This window comes from Daphnia carinata, chromosome 1 (assembly GCF_022539665.2).
Source record: "Daphnia carinata strain CSIRO-1 chromosome 1, CSIRO_AGI_Dcar_HiC_V3, whole genome shotgun sequence".
NCBI classification, from domain to species: Eukaryota; Metazoa; Arthropoda; class Branchiopoda; order Diplostraca; family Daphniidae; genus Daphnia; species Daphnia carinata.
Window position 1 is genome coordinate 3,081,291 of NC_081331.1, and position 19,429 is coordinate 3,100,719.

A 19,429-nucleotide genomic window follows, 5' to 3' on the forward strand; every position below is an offset into this window, starting at 1 on the left:
TTTTAATAAGAGGTTGATTTTTGGGTTATACACGTACAGATTGCGATTTGCAGACAGGGCCTCTACGATATCTAAGCAAAAAATAATGTTTTTTTTTCAAAATTTTAAACAGGTTGCGGAGAAAGTGAAAAAAAAAGACATACAACATGAAACAAAGTTGGAGCATACTGTTTTTTCTGTATCCGGATAGGTTTCTCGGAAGATGAAAAATTAATGTAAGGAGGATACAAATCGAGGACAACACAAGGAAAGAAATACACACAGACCATTTATTAGAGGGACAAAAAAACACTGCACAACACGGGGGGTAATGCTTTAGTGATGGGATGCGCGCGCGCTCGATGGAAGGATAGAGGTCTGATCAATTCTTATGGCAGAGGTGGTGCTCTTTGATTTTTTGAAATTTATTTTTCGAATTGAATATGGAAATGAGTGGAGGTATATATAGCTCTAGGAAAAAAAAGCGGATTCAAACTATTTGTGGGAAATTTTTTTTGACGGAACTGAATCGAGAGACAGATGGGAGTTAATACGTTGATTCAAATTGCGGTTATTTGAATCGAGAAAACAAAAAGCACGAGACGATAATACGCCGAGAAAAAAAATACTCGTTCAACAAATGCCATTCGCGTTGACGATTTACAACATTACATGTCTTGATTGCTGTTACTATATTGTAAAAAAAAAGAACCCGTATGTGATGCGTTGCAATCAATTAGTAGCAAAATAGGATGAGGGTAGGTAGATGTTTCTGTAAGGTGTATGACAACCTGCATTACATTAACAATTAGATGTAAAAAGAGGAAAACCTATTGCAGGTTCTCTTTCGTTTTTGTTTTCTTATTCAAAATAATGGGAACGATAAATGCACAAATTGCGCTCGGGAGATAGTGGCAGGTTCAAGAATAAATAATTCGAAAACAGATTTCATTTTTCCATAGACGAGGTTATTGTAGTATAATCAACGTTTTCTTAAAAAAAAAAAAAAAAAAATCATCTAAACTAATCGAATCTATTTCTATTCCGAATATAGGACGATACTTCTTTTTTACGAGGTAATAATAATTTCTTTTTTACGCAGACGAAAAAAAAAAACCCAAACTGAAACGGAGAGAAAACACAAAATCTTATTGTACTACGCGTTCTTATTAATTTATGCCCAACGAGGAGGGAAATATATAGACCGAAAAAAATATATATATATGTTCGAGGTACTTAAGCATATGGGTTAGGTTTATTTTTTTTTTGTTTTGTTTTGTTTTTCCTGCTTATTTAAATGAAGAGAGAAAAAAACATGGATTCGGATGAATGAATATGGAAGAAGAAGAAAATAGAACTACTTTTGCCCACCACTGGAAGCTTCGAGGGAAAAAGGGAGACTCCCTACGATGAGAGAAACAGCTTGTTCTTCTAATCATAAAAAAAAAAGACACTAAACTTTAATTCTTATTTCTTCTCTGTGGAAAAAAAAACAAAACAAAAACTTTTGGCTAACAAAAAAAAAGAGGAAAAGATGAAATTGAATGTTTCTTTTTTTTTTTTTATAAATAGGATCAATGCGACGATATTGAGGTAGACATAGTTTCATTCCCATATTTTTTTTTCGATCAACCCACAAGAATGGAAAAGCGAAAACTCCTGGGGCAGGCTAATGGCCCTGTCCGCTGCATCCACTTGGGGAGATATTTGAAAGAGGTAGAAAGAAAAAACAAGAGGAAAGATCAGAAAAAAATTCTAATATTTGAAAAAGAAGGCGAGTGAAAAATTGGAGGGATGCTCGGCAAGGAAAGATAACGAAAAAAAAAAAAAAAGTAAACGGGATTGAAAAGTCTAGAAAACTTCTCGATATACGTCGTTGTGTCTGCCATAGCAAAGAAGAACGTCTCTAGGGTCATCATCATTGACGTCGAAAGTCAGCGTCACTGAAGAGACATTTGATGTTCTTCTACCAACTTTTTTCCTCGTTTATTTCCTTCGGGACTCACGTTAAATGAATGATTTTGAATTAAAGAAAAAAAGAAATATTATGTTCTCCAATTTGAAAAGTATCGCAAGAACGAACTAAAGAATTAAATAAATTCCTCGTAAAGATAGAGACGTAGAAGACGAAGCTCACTCGATAACGAAAAAACGCAAACGGTTTACGGAAAAAAACCGAGAGAAGATGATAGATTCTTCTTCTTTCGTGACACGACAGAGTCCAATCTATTGATGGACGTGTCGATGCAACTTCAGAATCAAGAGGCAAGCGGAGCTGAGGGAGATTGAGAGAAAAACAAATGCAGTTTTATTATTATTTTTTTCTTATTTAAAAAAGGTACTTTCTAGAAGTAGCAGGATGTGTATATATATATATATTTTTTTTTCCCCCGTGTATAAAATAGGCCCGAGACAGTTTCTAATTGAGCCGGACAGAGGCCTGGACGGCAGTACATTTTTTTTTTTTTTTTTTTTTTTTTTTTTTTCCTTTCAAGAAAAAAAAAAGGCTGCCATTTTTTTTTTTTTTTTTTAATTTGCCAAAATATAAATAGATATATATATATAAATATGCATCCTTGGGTTGTACTTTTTGTTGGATGTCAAAAATTGATTCGTAGCGCAATGTTTGATTTTTTTTTTTTACGGTTCGTCGAAACGGGGCAAATTTCACCAACGGGAAGATAAGGAGACAACAAACGTCAGGATATTTACGTGTCCAGGTGGAAAAAATGGTTGGACAAAGAACACGGGGGAAAGAGGGGGAAAAAAAAATGCTGCGAGGACGAGGAAAAGAAACTGCGGTCGAGATCGTCATCTGTTAAATGAAGAGACTCTCAAAAAGATTTCGTTTGTTTTCTTTTCCTTTTTTTTTTTTTTTTTTTTTTTTTTTGCTCTCGATCGAAAGAAGCTACTGATTGGAGAGGGCGATAGCGAAATGTAATTTACAGCCTGGTCGGAATTAAAGAAAAAAATAAACTAGTCTCTTTCTTTCTCTCTCTCTCTCTCTCTCTCTCTGATTTAGTTATTCAGCGAGGGGATTTCTATCATACGAGAATCCGGAGACACACACACACACACCAATATGAGTTCTCCTACCCTGTTTACGCGAGCAAATGTTGGCATCGTCAGCAAACTCATCGAACAATCGAATAAAAAAAAAATAATAATAATTTTCTCATTCACACCCGAGCGTCTCGAATCGTAATTCGTTTCACATGCACAAACGACGAATAAACAAAAAAAAGAAAGAAGCTGCAAATGTAAAAATCAAACAAACGAACAGAATGTGAAACGAATAAGGAAATCGACATTTCCTTATTCCAAAGTGAATTTGCTGTTTACTATTGAAATATTTTCTGTTGTTTGTTTGTTTTTTGTTTTTTTGTACTGATTCAAAACCCGTCTCAATGAAAAATGGCATCCACGCAAAAGAACAGGTAAACGGTCGACAATTATCCCTTTACAAGCCACAAGAAAAATGCGCGCTATTTTCTCTTTGAAAGAGGAAAGCACAAAAAAAAAAAAAAAAAAAAAATCATTCAATGACGGATCAAAAAAAAAAAAAATGTTTGCGGTACCGGAAGGCTAGTAGAAGCGAAACCAGTGATTGACGGGCAAAGAAAAAAAAGGAACTTGGTGGGCAAAATGTGAAATGAGTAGGTAAATCTGATTTGAAATTTAAGAAAAAAGACGGGGTTAAATCTAGATTTGATCGATGTGCCACTTAACGAGAAGAGATCAACAATAACGAGACAAAAAAAAACTAATCAAAGATCATCGTTTCTCTTCTGCTATAAGCAACTCATTTCGGAGACACCTTCGACAGCGCGTTTGTTATATACTGAGCGATTGAATAATAATTAATAAATGTTGAGAAAAGATTATTCAGCAATGAACTGAACAGCCAGAAAAAAGGGGGGGGGGGGGCATTTAGAGCTTGAACCCGAACCACTTTGTAAACTGTGTACGGGATCACGTTCTTCCTGAGACGAGTGTTCCAGCGCGAGGCTTATTTTTTTTATAATTATTATTATTATTTGTTTTTTTGTTTTTTTTAGGCCGAAACGGTCGAGTAATAAAGAAAAAAAAAATCCCGACCGGAATGATGGAAGGTCACGAGTCTTGATGCGCGGGACCATAGTGGGACAGAGAGGTAGTTACGAGCTGTGATAACAAAAACTACAACTACTGAATGACAAAAAAAACGCAAATCAACGCCCTATTGGAAAAAGGTAATACAGCAATAAGGAAACTATTAAATAATAAACGGTTTTGAGGTGGTGAGCGAGGAGTTCTTCAGAGAGTATAGGTAAAGAGAGAGAGAGAAAGGGAGATTAAGGTGTGTGGGTGTGTGTGAAATTCTGTTTTGTTTTTGTACACCAGTCGACGATGGAGTGCAATCGGAGGTAGAATGGATCGGACGCGCGCACGCAAAATACGACATGAAAAAAAAAAATAATAATTTTTGAATATATAATTAATGATTATTTGTTTGAAAAGTGAGGGAGCGAGGGATCGTCCGCGGAGGTATGTAAAGATAAGAGAAAAAAAAAAGGATACGGCGTCATAAAGGATGGAGGAAAAAGCCCTGAGAACGGTGCGTGTGTTGTATGTGGCAGAGAGTAATCCACTAAGCGGAATAAAAATTAAAAATCCCTGCTACGGATTTATCTCAGGATAAGAGGGAGACTATTGTTTGCATAGCGACATCGACGCCAAGCCTTACGGTTGCCTCCCACACCAAGTCAACGAGCAGACGCCACGTTCATCGGCGTTTGCGAGTTGGGCGTAGGCGACGAGTCTTCGCGGCTACACTGGCTCCCGCTGCTGTTGGACTGCGACGACGAAACGTCATAGTCGTACGTGAACTGATGCTGCAATTGCTGCGGCTGCTTGTCCATCGAGTCACTGGCCGGTTGGGCTGCAATCAGCTGTTGCTGTTGTTGCTGGGTTCCTATCGCAACCTGTTGCAACGACGTACGATGATGGTCCACGCCAGAGCGAGGCCGAATCATGGGTGAACACTTGGCTCCGATCGCCTGGCAACGATTGTTACTTCGACTCGACCGAGTCTTCCGGTTCATAACTCGCCGATACGGATCTGTTGTACAATAAAAAGCAATCGTTTTTTTTTCTTCTTCAAGCTTGGCTACACAAATAATAATAAGAAAATCGAGGGGTAAGGGAAGGGGGGAGGAGAAAACTATATTTATCAAACTATGAATTGAGATTTGTGTGTACCTGTTCTCATGTGGATGCACCACAGAATGGCCGTCAATCCGACTCCGATGACAAACGAGGCCAGAGCGATGCCTACTGTTACTTCTGTTGAAACGCCCACGAGAATCACTTGCTGCGTGCCAGTCACTCCGTTGTTCTGGCCAGCCGTGACGAGCGAACCGGGCGATGTTGTGACGTCTCCAGACGCACCGATTTCTAATTTTTTTTTGTTTCGTTTTATTATTCGAAAATCAGGTAGCACGGGAAAAAGATAAGCTTCTTATATTTCTTTTCAACATTAGTGTACGTACTGTTCTGCTGCGCAAAGGTGGCTTTGGCGACCATACGAAGAGGTCCGCGGACCAGGATTTGCTGCGCTGTTGATACTGATTCGTCTAGAAAAGGTTTTAATACATGGCGTCCGCTACAATATTGGGACGGATCGATACACTGGACATGCAGCCAAACGAATTCAGTTAGTAAATCATCGTATTAAAAAAAAAAAAAAAAAAAAAGAGGACCATGTATACCATTTTCAAGCTGCCCTGCACTTTGCTGGGTTGGTTCGAGCAAAGGCCCAGTTTGCAGTGAATGTAAAGCTGTCCTAAATCGGCATAATCCTTGGAAACCTGTTTATTTAAATTTTATCAAATGCAAAGCTTGAAAAGATTCGTACAACAGAAACAAACAATGCATGAAAAAAGGATGGCAAAACTTACGTGGAAACTGAAACCTCCGTCCGTGTCACCTCGTTCAATTTGACGCACTTGGACAGACAGATCGGCTGGGCAAGTGTTACGAATGAGAATCAAGCGAGGTGGCTGTTCGCTGTCGGAACTGTTGGACACCCAGCATTTCTCCGTCACGATCTGGATGTAAGAGACTGAAACCGCCAATCAAAGACGTGATCAGGTTAAAACATAACCTTGAAAAAAAAAAAAAAAAAGGTAGCTTTTTTGATGCACATACCTCCGTCAATCCACGTACGGACGTGCAAAGTTTCATCAAAGACCACCTCAGCTTTGCTGGCCTCATTCATAGGTCCAGTGACAACCGGAACAGTCCACTCTTTGTTGCGATGGATCTCCATATGATAAAGGTCCGTCTGTCCCACTGGCAAATCCACGTCGGTATCCTTTTAAACGTAATAAAATATTTAGAAGATCATCAACAAATGATTGCAGAAAATCCAAAATTTTCAAGATCAATACCATGACGTTGTCGTCATCCAACTTGTCACCAAATCCAACAGGGAAATTGGGCTCTGAATGACATTGGATTGGAATGGTCACCTGACGGGCAGCAGACGACGGATATCCATCCACTCCAGAGCCTTCAAAATCTTCGTCATCGTTCTGTTGTGGGTGGACAGCTCGCAATTGGATATGAACCTGTTGAACAAAAAAAAATAATAATAATAATACTAATAAATCCATGGACGGAATGGGTGTAACGTGTTGTAAAGTTCAGAGTTTTTACCGCGTTGGAGTAGGTGGTCAATTTGCCATCGATGCGCGACGTGCTGCCACAGGACGTGACATGAGTTTTGACCATCCAGTGGCTGGCGTTGCGTTTCCCCGAACAGCCGCGATCGTTGAGGAAGAGTCCGACGACGCCCAACGCTTCGGCCATGGGCCTCGGCAAAGATGCCGTCAGATAGTTCGATCCGCATTGCACCCGTACAGACTGCTGCAGTGTCCAGGCCACACTCCGCTGCGTCCCAGTACCTACTTGAATATAACAAAATGGGCTCAGTATGTATGTAAAACACGATTTATGCGGTACATTAGTATAATTGGAAAAAAACAAAAACACTGGGCACATTAGAGCTACCAACCTCCGCCCTTCAATGATAAAAATAAAGGACGGTCATGATAACGTCGTCAAAAGAATAATGGACATTTCAATATCGTACAGCCACACCAAACGTAAAGAAAAATGGGCTGAATCATTGCTCTTTCACGTTTAATTATTATTTCATCCTGCATTTTTATACCTCGGTTGGGCGTGTTCTGTTGGCTGTAGCCTGCACCGCCACTGCGACCCAAACTGCGGAGGGCCATCTCCGTAGATGGCGAACTGTGGCTGGCTGCTCCGTTTAGGTTCTCGACTTGTTGTTTGACCACATCTTTCAATGAGTTCAACAAAAGAAGACAACAGGGTGGGGTTCCATGAAAAATGAAGACACAAAACAAAAACAAAAACAAAAATTCATGTTAATTACAAGAAAATTCATTAAATTTTTTTTTTGTTTTGAGTCACTCGAAATATTTTTTTCTTTCTTTCTTTCTTCTTAACTGCGCATTCAATCTTTCCTTTCACATCCCACAGAGGAGTGACGAGAGAGAAATAGAAAAAAAAAAAAGCTCTGACTTGTCAGGCGTCATGATGGACGAGAAGCAGCTGTTTTCCAGCGAATTGAGCAGATAGGAAAAATGTGAAGAAGGGAGGCTTGATGGGGGAGAGGCAAGAAGAAGGAAGAAGAGAGGACGGATGAGAGGGAAACGACAACTACAAATGGATGACATTCTCTTACTCGACGATGGAAGGCGGAGTTGCTGCTGCTGCTTTTTGCCGATGACGATCTCGACGCTATTGGTTGCTGGTGCCGGTTTGACGTAGGAGACGGGCGGACCGAGATCGGCCGTCACCGACAATATCAAAAGTGGGAAAGATTCCGGCAGATTCTGCTGGCTGCGTACGTCCGATTGTTGCCGAGCGGAAAGACCGCTAATGTCCACCTGGTGCTCTGCCAGGATCAGGAGCGAGCCGGTCAAGACGGGTGCAGACGAGACGATCCAACGGACAGGTCGGGCCGACTTGAGCACGAGAGCCACGTCGCGTGGCTGACTCATCTCCTCATCCGCCCCACCGGCCGCTAAGTGAATGTGTACGCTGTTGTTCTTATTCTTAGACTCGGGTTGGCCGTTGTCCAAATCTATCACGTGAACATCCCTGTCGTAGGAGGAAAAAAAGGCAAAAGAATAAATTAAGACTCACTACCTTCCTGACGACTGCAACAACAACAACAACAACAAAGCAAAGTCATCACACACACACACACAAAAAAAAAGGAAGATGGAAATTCTACTTTAACGGGTCACCGTACTTTGGATAGCTGCCCGCTTGTTCCGTATGGAAACAGCCTTCCACCGATTGTGGCTCCATTCGACTTGCTTGCAAGACGGGACTGGCATTGGTCGTCTCATAGTCGCAGAGGGAGGCGTCAGATCCGGCGGCCAGAGTCAAGCGAAGTCGTAGTTGACTACCACCGGCATCCACTTGACTGAACGAGTGGAGAGCCTTGAAGCGGCGTTCGATGAAACGCAGCAGAGCATTCCGGCCCTCCTTGGGACGGTTGGTAACGCTTGCTTTCAATTCAGACAGGTCGAGCACGGAATTGCCCGTCACCTGCGCATGGCAAAAACGAGAAGGTTACGAGTTGTTTACCGCAATGATTATGATTCATTCACAACTTACAATTATTGTGCTTTCTTGCGAGTTAGAATCAACACTTCTACCGACGAGCCGAACCGTCCATTTCACAGTTGTGTCAGCATCGAGGATGAGAGCTAAGCGCGTATTGGCCGGCTTGTCCGTCCCATCCACCTCCAACAGAACCGAGTTTCCAGCATTCGTCAGTCGTATGAGGTGGACCTGTACAAGATAATTTTATTGTTCTAGCAATTTTTGAAATGTCACACTGAAATCTCGCTCTCATTTAAATTGTTTATCATCGTTGGTTTCAATAAAAAAAAAAAGGAGGAAAAAGGAGGGCGGGACGTATAGCATAGTGTCCCTGGTTGGCACTAGATGGCGTTGGTGGTATGTTTTGGTTCTTTACGATCTACCGCAGAAGATTATTACTATTTACACTCCTATTGATATCTTACCACTACTACGACTACTACTACCGTTAACATTACAACCAAGTCCTGAAAACAAGAGAACGAAAAAAGAAAAAAAAAAAAGAAAAAAAAAATCTAATTACATTGATGCCCCGTACTCCCTCCTTTTTCCCCTCGCCGATTATAGTGTCTTTCTCAAACCGCATCATTACGGTAAAAGGTGACAAGTCCATATATTCCTATTTTCCAGGAATACTACGCAGTACTACCCCTACTATTACTACTACTACTGGCCAATCTCATTAATTTCCGAGCCATAGCAACATCATTGGGCTTCCTCTAACACACACACACACACACATTCCCAAACGAGATTTCGCCTGTCCTAAGACGTAATTATCGACAAACGACAGGTTTCCATGCCCCCCCTCTATCTACGTCTTTCGTTTTTACCGTGTGCGTCGAAACTGAAAAAAGAAAAAGCTGTTAAGAGAGGTTGCATTGTATATAACCAATACACAAAAGAAAAGGCAGCCCAAACCCTTTTTTTTTTTGTCGGCAAGATGATGACAACTCTTTTGAAAAAAAAAAATTGAGGTGTTTTCAAAAGAATTTTTCTATGAAAGATCGGCGGCGAGGTTGTGTTAATCTGTTAACGTGAAGCCGGCGCACGTTCGTGGAACGAGTAAAAAAAAAATACAAACGAGCAGAGGCGCGACCTCCCAGAATTCAAACAGCTGACGCCATACGTACGAGCGCGACACACGGCCCCGGAGTTGAGCAATCAAACAAACCAAGACATGGAGACAGACGTTTGTGTGTGTCACGTCTTATGGCAAGCATTCGAAATGAACGTCAACGAAAACAAACCAAAAACAAACCACTCATCCCCCCCCCCCACCATTTCTTAACCAACCAATTTACCGCTGTCTTACTTATAGAATTTTCTCGGAAAGATCCATTAAACCCAAAACCGAAGCGATTCACAAATGTTAGTAACGATAATAATGACTTCAAAACAAACACACAAAGCTTTCAATCAAACGTTGAGTTCCACGAATTTTCTATTTTATTATTATTTATTTTTATTTTTTTTTTACCTCGTGAGTGGTGACTATTCCCGACCGGTTCGAACAGCCTCGGGTCAGTACGGCCTCCTCAGCCTGGCGCCAGGCCTGAAAATGGCGGGTCATTAGAGGCGTTTGCACGACACACAAGTCCGGTCCAGCTCCTTTTTTTTATTTCAAAAATAAAAATAAAAACATTGCATTAGTTACTATTGTTCTCTTCTATTTCCTTCTACTTGTGGACGTTGATACAATCCAACAACATTAAAAAATGAACCACTTCAATTCAGTTATCATCCAATAAAAGAGAGAAGAAGCGTGAGAAGAAAACCACACATTGACGAGGCCCATTCTCTTTCTAACACTACTGTAAATATCAAATAAGAAACTGAATTTTATTTTAACTAGATGTTGCGCTAGTTTCTTTCTTTTTTTCTTGTTGTCGTGGGCCCATTACAAACAAACAACACCAAACAGGGTAAACACACAGCCATGTGAGAACCAATGAAGAAGCGTCCATGGGCGGAAGACGAAAAAAAAAAAAAAGTTTGGGTTCTTTTTTTTTTAAGGAGGGAGTTGGATTCCTCCATGTTTAATGACGACGAGTGTGTGCTGCGTGCAACGGTAATAACCATAATCATAGGTGGGTCCCGGTGTGCGGTGGATGAGGACCGACCGAGAAAAAAAAAATACACACATACAACACATTTAATATAATAATGGTATTCATTTCAAACCGATGCGCGCTTACACACCAGAAATGGTAAATATCTGACAGCTTCCTACTTTCTTTTTTTTTTTTTTAGACATTTAAAACCTGCGCGCCCTTCTTCTTGGCGCTCGACTAGTAGGTTATCTAACCGCTTCCTGCTCCAAGAGAAAATAATAATGATTTATATTTTTCAAGGGAAGGAAATGCAAATAAATCAACTGTCTTTCTCATTATACAATTTTTTGGAGGGGTAGTCCGAATTCGTATCTTTTGCTTAGAAAGAAAAAAAAATATGCGAGCACGATGCGCATACGATGAACCCACGTGAAATAGGTTTCCACGAAAAAATATCAACGCAGATCTGGTTTGGTTCGGGGAAAGAAAAAAAAAATGAACGTCTATGCAAGAAAAATGGGCAGAACGGTCGTATCATTAGCAATTCTCGTGTAACGAAATAATCACCAGATACCACAAAATCGAACCGGTTTCTCCTCCTTTATACGAGGAAAAACATTTCGTTGCTGCAAATGAATGTTAAAACTAAAACATTTCAACTGGGGTATTTAACATTTTTTTTGGCGGGCGCGTTTCAGATCGAATTTCAGCGGAATTGGCGAAAAAACATTTCGTCAATTGTTCTCGTTAAACATGTGAAATAATTAACGGTCGGTAAGTTTTCGCTTCGTCAAAAACAAATTGAAACATTGCGTCATACACGGAGAGTAGTGTGTGTGTGTGTTGGTGGTGGTTAACGGGACCCGCAGCGTGCCCCTCGGGCGTGAATAGCCAAACAACATCTGCGTTACACTTTGGATTTTTTCTTGTTTTTTTTTTCTATTTTCGAAAAAAGGAAAAAAAAAATTTTATCGGGACAAAAAAATGGAGGAATTGAATCTGGCGCCAAGTCGTTTTGGTTTTCCCCCTTCAAAAGAAACAAAATAAAACGAGGGATCCATTTCCTCCCAACTGTTTTTCTCGATTTAAACTGAAAATCCAATGGCCATTGACAGACGACGGTCCAGAGAAAAAGATAAGTGAAAAATTGGTGTGTGTGTGTGTGTGTGTACGTGGCGACCGGATGCGTCTACTATTACACATCGGTGGTGGTTCTTCCATCACTTCCGGGCGCCAGCTATTCGAGCGAAAACTACTCCTCCTTCAGTACCAAGAATTTTTTTTTTTTTTTTTAAATAAACGAAGACACTGGAGAAAGAGTTTTTCAGTGAATGGCAGCTCAAGCCGATGATTGGCGCAAACGAAAAAAGAAAATATTTTATTTTTCCTTCTTCTTCTTCTCCTTATCCGTCAAGAGTTGTAAATGCGGAACGTGGCCGTAGGCGCGTTCACACACATGATTCAATACGCTAAGCTCCTCCCATGCGAGCCGATTTCTCTCTTTCTCTATTGACGTCACGGCAAGGTCGCCATTCCCGCGACGCACTTGTCTCCATTTCTCTTCGTTCGATAGGCGCAATATTTTTTGTGGCCGAAATATTGATGTTCATCTGACGGTGGCTGAGTCAACTAGTTCTTTATTAACGTCCCCGGACTAGAATATCGGGGGGCTAAGATAGAACTGACCGCTGGTAGGCAGATTCCATTATTACGGTCAATCGATCCGCTCGGGAGTGGGCATGGCCAGCATTTCTCGTAATTTATCAATAGAAGGACACACACAAAAAGTAAAATGGACCGCATGTAATTCGACTATGCAATACGGCGGCCAACGGAATGCGATATCTTCTCCATTATTTTTTTCTTTGAATCTCGGGAGGTCATCTCACAGCGAAATAGGACTTTTCCAAATCGGACCTTTAAACATTAACCGGTCGCAGAGTTTAAAAAATGACGGAGGGAAAATAACATAAGCGAAAAAAAAGGGACGGACTCGTTCAACTCTTTCAGACTTGTCACTAATTTTTTTTTTGCTTTTATTTACTGCCAACGATATTCCCACCTTCTTTGGTATTCATTCAGTTCCCCCCGCTTATCGCTGTCATCTTTTCTTCTGTATTCATTCCATCATTTGATGAGTCACCCGAGTACATTTTTTAAAGAACAACACGCACCAACTTTCTGCTGTTGTTTTTATTCTTTTTTTTCTTAACAATTCTTTTTAATATTTGACGTTTGCAAAGAGCGCGCGCAACACGAAACGCATATTTTTTTTTTCGGCCATCAGACACGCAACGTAATTCGTTCGGACGTGAATGAAAAAAAAAAACAACTAGAATGCGCCCTCAAGCGTCAACAACAACAACAGTGGAGTAAATAGTTTTTTTTTTAATCCCTACAAGTCGTTCTTAAGCGCATTTTTCTTCCCCCGGCTTACGACCATTTCGAACAGCAGTCGGTGGCTACTACCGTCAAATAATAACATTCACGTAGCGTTTCGCATCTTTGGAATTTCATTTGTGTGTGTGTGTGTGTGTGTGTGTTGCTATTATGCGCACAATAAGAAAATGAACACAAACATGGCCCGTGGGTGTTTGTTATAGAGCTTCTTTTACTTTCATTTTAAAAAATAATAATATCCCACCCAAACGACGTTGAAGTTTAAAGTAAACAGCAAAATGTGAAACACATTCAAAGAAAAAGAAACTGTTGTCTTTGAGAGAGAGAGAGAGGGGGGATCGACTTCTCAGTGCTTCATTCCTCCTTATTTGGCTTCCATGCGGATGTAGAAAGGCAACTGACGAAACCTTTCACAAAAACTTTAGCATCGAAAAGAAAATGTGGGTTACATTTTCTCTTTGTTTGGGGGTCCTTTCTTTTTGGCCCGTCCATCACATCCAACACCTTTTCGCCAATTTGAATAAAAAATTTTTTCACTCAAGCGAAACAAAAAAAAAAAATGACCTCGGAATCCGGAAGTTTTTTTCTTTATGACCCGGTCACGCCACAGATAAGCGTTTCCCTACTCATCGAAAAAAAAAATTACATTCGAATATGGCGGATGGAGCTGCTCGGTGGTCCGTGAACAATTTTCGTTCGAATACAAACGTGTCAATTATTAAAACATCAAAGAAGGCGTCCCTTCAAAGACTACGCTCGTGAACTCCACCCTTTCCTTTTTTTTTTCACGATGAATCAATGACGTCAACTAACCAGACCAATAACAAAACTGAATAAACACACGTGTTCGTTTCGTTCTCTGCCCTATCCATCAAGTAACGCTTCGTGATGTACATACACCAAGTGAATCGGCTGTTTTTGTTTGTTGCCCCTGTTTTGTTTTGTCTTTCTAAATAAAACACATAAAGCTCAGTGCCAAAGTCCTGACGTCATGTAATGGGTCACGGGGGCGGCACTCAATCCTATCCCATTACCAAAAACGGATTAAATATCCATGCGACCCTCCTCGACAGATCAACAAAAAAATCTATTTTTTCATACGATCTCTCTTTCAAAAAAAAAAAAAAATACATTATTGACAATTGGACTGGTCCGTACTGTTGGAATGACGCCATGCCCGCATCAGCTTTTGTTTTGTTTTCGAACAGACTGTTAAAATATACAAAAAGGGCTGATTCACTCAAATGGTCAAACATTTAAAAAATGCCTGGACCTTAACGCACCAGGTAAACGCAACCTGGGAAATGAAACCCGAAGAAAAACTTCTCGTGTAACTTCAAATATTTGCAGAAGCTATTGGCTTTCGTCGCTACGCCAAAACACAAAAAAAAATGCCTTATTTGAGCGTGTTTGTTGCTAACACATGAGTGTGCGACGCGCGGTCTCAACAAACAAAAGACACGGACATCAATCTCGATGTTTTCTCATTGAGAACAAACCGTAAAAGATGAATAAAAACAGCGACCCCCGTGTGTCATTTCAAAACACGGCGGTCAGTCAAGAAGAAAATTCACAATTCTGTAACATGGCAGATTTGGGACAGACGCGAAAAAAAAATGAATAAAAGGGGGTGGAGAGGGAGTGGCCGTAAAACACTTTGGAAGAAAAAAAAATGGACTCGTTTACGATGTTTTTTTTTTTTAAGAAAAAAAAATATGAATAATAAAATTTGTTGTTTTTCTTACCGAAGGCATCGGTGCGGGCCACGGGACTGGCCGTGGATGTCGTCCAGCAACTCATCACGATGGCGGCAACCAACGCCAAAAGGCAACAGCGGCCAACTATGCGTGCCATCACCATTTTCTTCTTCTTCTTCTTCTTCTTCGGTTTCTTTTCCTCAACCACCTTTTTGGTTCGTTTTGTTTGCCTTCTGCTTCACTGCAATCTCCAAGCGCGCAAACAAACCAGAGGGCGAAAAAAAAAAAAAAACCTGTTGTACATGAAATGCAAAAAAAAAAAAAAAATATTTAAAAAAAGTTGAAGAAAAAAAGAAATGAGAATCCAATCTAAACAAAATAGAAAGGGGCAGCTGACGCCATGAAATGAAGAAGAAGAGAGAGAGTCCAGGTGAGAACTTGCTGGCATCCATCAAATGACGACAGGAAACGTTGGCCCCGATTGTTAGCCAACAACAAACAACCTGTCGTGTTTGTAACAGACAACTCTTCTCTCGAGTGTGTAACCATTCGTAATCCATTCCTCTTACGAAAAAAAAAAAGATCCCCACTAGACAGGTACTCGACCAAAACTGCGTCGTACTATTAGGTCTAACCATCGAACCATCCACCTGTTATTTCATTTCGGGGAGGCTCATTAGTCGTCCATTTTTTTTTGTTTAATGGGCACATGTGTATCAAGTGACAAAGAAGGGGCTATATCTGATGGATAATTGGAAACAATTTCCCACGTCAAATAGGAAACATAAAACATTTCTAGCGCATTTCATGTCCCGTTTTCTCTTATCAAATGCTCAATGAACGTGCCCATTCTATGTCAACTCACTTTTATGCCAATCAATGACAAACCCGCGACCTGCTATCTATCCATTATTAATCTCGATTGCTCCACAAGAATTACGCTAGGGTTTTCAGCCGTCGTAAAAATTTCTGAATGAAATTTCAAGTTTGTTTTTTTTTTACAAGCGGTATTACAGTAAATTGTGAATTTCAATGAAAAACTCATCGGTGGGAAACCGGACATCCTTCCCTCATTTTTCTTGTGGGTAAAAAAAATTTGTTGACGAGTCAATGTCAAACTCCTCTTTTTTTTCATTAAGTTGGTAATAAAGAAGAAGATTTCTTTTCTTTTAACACTCCGTTATTATTAACTGTGCGCTCTTTGATGAGAGGCGCCGGTGTGTGCGTCTGTGTGAAAATAAAATACACACACACAGACAAATTTGAGTCTTCAATTTAAAGAAAAAAGGGATTAACCAACAGATGGCCGGCGGACTGGATTCCCGTTTTCGGACCGCACGAAAAAAAAGGGGGGGGGGGTTTAAATTCTACTAGAATTGCTGCATTCCCACCAGTAGAGAGGGCTCTTTAATGGATATCTTTTCAAGTTTGTTGATATGTGATTTTCACGCAAAAAAAATGACGTTCATTTCTATTGATTAACCTGGCAAGGTTTGTTTCCCCTGCAAGACTGAAAGGCAAGATAAAAGTGACAAGAATTCAAATTTTAAAAAAATGGATTCGACTAATCAGGATGCTCACTCCCCCGCCTTTAAATAATTTCATGATTTCATTTTTGCATTTGAAAAGCAATTCATTATTTTCGGGCTGCTTTGAAATAGAACTCCTCCCACTTCGTTCAAACTCATCTTCGATGCATTCCATGACCGACATTCATACGAGCTGATCACGTGACTGCCACATTTCTTCCCCCCCCCCCCCCCCAAATATGCATGTAGGGTATTTTTCTTTTCTGTTCTTATCAGTTGAAAATTTGTCAATGAAAGATAATCCCACTGGCTACTATAACGTACACTATCAACGATCACTTTTTTTGAGAGGGTTGGGGACCTCGATTGACGTCGATTGCCAAATGATTGAATCGGTTTCCACTGCGGTGTATGTAACAAGATGGCCACATATCCCCTCCCCACACCAAAAAAATAAAATAAAAATGTCTCGATTCAACAAACGCCGTAACGTGCGTCATTGCGGTTTCAATTCTTCTTCTCAAGGCTTAGATAGAGAATGTGATAAAGGCATATCTTCATTTATGTGTATATAAAGAAAAGGAGAACCCATTCATCATCGTGGAGTTCTACAACCCAACACATGTAGTGAAAAAAAAAAAATAAGAAAAAAAAAATAAGAACGAGACCACACACATTGTCCATGGGGCCAATTTCAAGCGGAAATTGCATCGAGAAAACGATTCAATTTTCTCGTCAGGTTCACACACACACACACAGTGGATAGAGAAGAAGGAAAAGAAAAACAAATGAACAACACGTACCTTATTTTTCTTCTTTTGGCGGAAATTATCTAATTCTGTATCCTATGGTACGTTGGAATCCAAACGAGTGGACAATGGCGGATGAAACGTGCGGCCATAAAGCACCCATTTCTGGACGACTGAAAAAAAAAAAAGCAAAACAAAAAAGAAAACTGTTCGAAACACGAAACACTCTGTTGTAGAGGGGTTGTTGGGGGGGTTGGATGTACGCCACGGGCTCACTCACTACGTCGTTGTTGTCAAAAGAAAAATGGCGCGCGCGCGCGGATGCCAAACAACAAAACACCAACGTCAAGGCTTTCCCTCCTTTTTTTCTCTTTAATGTCTTGTCGATGAAAAAAAAAAAAGGAATTTCAGTGCCACAATAAACAAGGTGATGTGTTCTTTTCCTCACTCACAACACTGTCGATCAAAGCCTGAAAATTCTGACGTCATCAACGACGCACACACGGGTTAGGCTTTGAAAAAAAAAGGACTCAGCAGTCTCACATGCACCCAAAAACAGCCGAGAGTTTCCTTCCCTGATGTTATTTTGGTTTGAATATTTCGAGAAAAGCGAGATATTGGGTACGTGAACGTGATTAGCAGTGTACAAGTTGCACAATCATCTAAACACTCGAGAGAGAATGCACGAGAATGGCGAATCTGCATGTGAATGACTTTCGAGTCAAACGAAAATGGGCCCCCACACACAAAAACGGAAGAGACGCGAAACGCACACAGCAACCAACTAAATGGGCGACGACTCTTTTCTCTGTTATGGTGGAGGTGGAACTACATAGGCATCAGGCGAGAAGGCGAAAGAAGGCCAAGGCAACGATTGTGCTGACATCTAGTGGTAGGAATGACGAAAGGCGTCGGCCATCCAGCCAATCGGCGTCGTTTTCCTCTCTCTCTCCCCTCTTTCTCTTCGTTTTCATCACAGTTGTACCCTTCCCAAACGCTTCGTTCTCTACATTCTAGAACGAAACGAACGAAGCCTTGTCTAACCATTACGTTCATGACTTTTTCGGGAGTTTTTTCTTCTTTGAATTGGTACACCTCCTTTCAAATACCCTAGTGAATCTCTACTCTTCGTCACAAGCGTAGGCATGATCACGCTGGAATCTCAAAGCCTTTTTTGTGTGTGTAGAATTTCTATACCTTTTTTTTTCTTCTTTTCTACGCATGAAAGGACTGGAGGAAGGAGGATGAGAGTTCTCGGGTGGAGTCGTTCAAAAGCCATTAAAACATGAGATAGGAATGAGGTGCCTACACAGAGAGGGGGAAGAAGATGGAACGGCCATCTTTCCTTGAGCCTCCAGGCGATCGTTTTTTGAGAGATGACTGAGAAATACAATTTTCGTCGTTGAAAAAAAAAAATGTCAGAAGAGGAGGGGGAGGGCCATGTGGACCGGAAATAGTTGAAAGGAGGAGACGCCATAAAAGACATACGACAGCTGTTTGGTTTGACACACACACAATATCTAAAAAGTTACAACCAAATGTGACGCCATCTGCGGCTTACCATAGGATATCTCATAATAAAAAAACGTACAAGAATCAAAATTCAAATTTCAGTTTCTGTTTTGAAATCAAATGTAAATTCTCCTCATTAGATCCGATTCCGGGGCCCGTATCGTCGTTCCATTATTCATTCTTTGCAACGCTGTCGGATCACTCAAAATGTGAAAAAAAAAAAAAAAAAAAAAAATTTATTGCAGTTTTCCCTGAACTGTTACAAAACTCTAAGTCAATCAACAAATAACTGAAAACAAAAAAAAAATGATGTGAAAGGAAACGGAAGACGAGGATTTTGGTGTTGTCATGGCGCGTAATGGACGAGCAATCCAACGGACCATAACTCCTCCTGTCGGTGTAAACACACTTGCTACAGTAACACACAGCGCGCGCTTTTCAAAATATCCCCCCTCCCCCCCCGAAAAAAATTGTGTGTACGTACGACACAAACAAAACGCGTAGGAAGGAAAAGAGGATCGTAAAAATAGTTAAGTGCCCACCCCTGTTTTCATGCTTTTGAAATTCAAACTCATTTTTATGTCCCTTTTTTTGTTATTGTTGTTAACTATTGCCCTCTAGAATATTCGGCGTCAATCAGCGTTGGAAACTAGGGCGGCTGATAGTAGTCATGACGATGATGACTTTATCCGCTTCTTCACACCTCCATAAAAAAGAGAAGAAACTATAGGCCATCTGCAAGCAACCACAATTGTAAACATTGACCATCTTTGTCATAAAAAAAAGACAAATTGAGGATCTCTTCAAATATCTCCAACGGT

The 19,429-nt window shown here is 40.5% G+C and overlaps 1 protein-coding gene across 1 annotated transcript; it reads right to left on the reverse strand.

Annotated features, from left to right (window-relative positions):
- On the reverse strand, positions 1-15,105 carry LOC130691712 (transforming growth factor beta receptor type 3-like). The gene is made up of 14 exons (XM_057514685.2): positions 14,867-15,105; positions 10,148-10,278; positions 8,680-8,856; positions 8,309-8,610; positions 7,736-8,154; positions 7,196-7,327; positions 6,679-6,926; positions 6,411-6,590; positions 6,169-6,334; positions 5,919-6,082; positions 5,730-5,828; positions 5,511-5,649; positions 5,221-5,415; positions 1-5,080 (listed from the first exon to the last, which is right to left on the reverse strand). Exons 1-14 carry the CDS (start codon positions 14,979-14,981, stop codon positions 4,725-4,727), a joined length of 2,823 nt encoding a protein of 940 aa, XP_057370668.1. The 5' UTR covers positions 14,982-15,105; the 3' UTR covers positions 1-4,724.
- Positions 15,106-19,429: the final 4,324 nt, after the last annotated feature.

What these genes read in the sequence shown, in the direction of transcription:
- LOC130691712 (XM_057514685.2), bottom strand. Translation starts at nt 14,981, where the DNA reads ATGGTGATGGCACGCATAGTTGGCCGCTGTTGCCTTTTGGCGTTGGTT. An exon ending in CAAGCGGGCAGCTATCCAAA is followed by an intron (nt 8,155 to 8,308) that starts GTACGGTGACCC and finishes CTCCTACGACAG; the next exon opens with GGATGTTCACGTGATAGATT. An exon ending in ACTCCGCCTTCCATCGTCGA is followed by an intron (nt 7,328 to 7,735) that starts GTAAGAGAATGT and finishes ACTCATTGAAAG; the next exon opens with ATGTGGTCAAACAACAAGTC.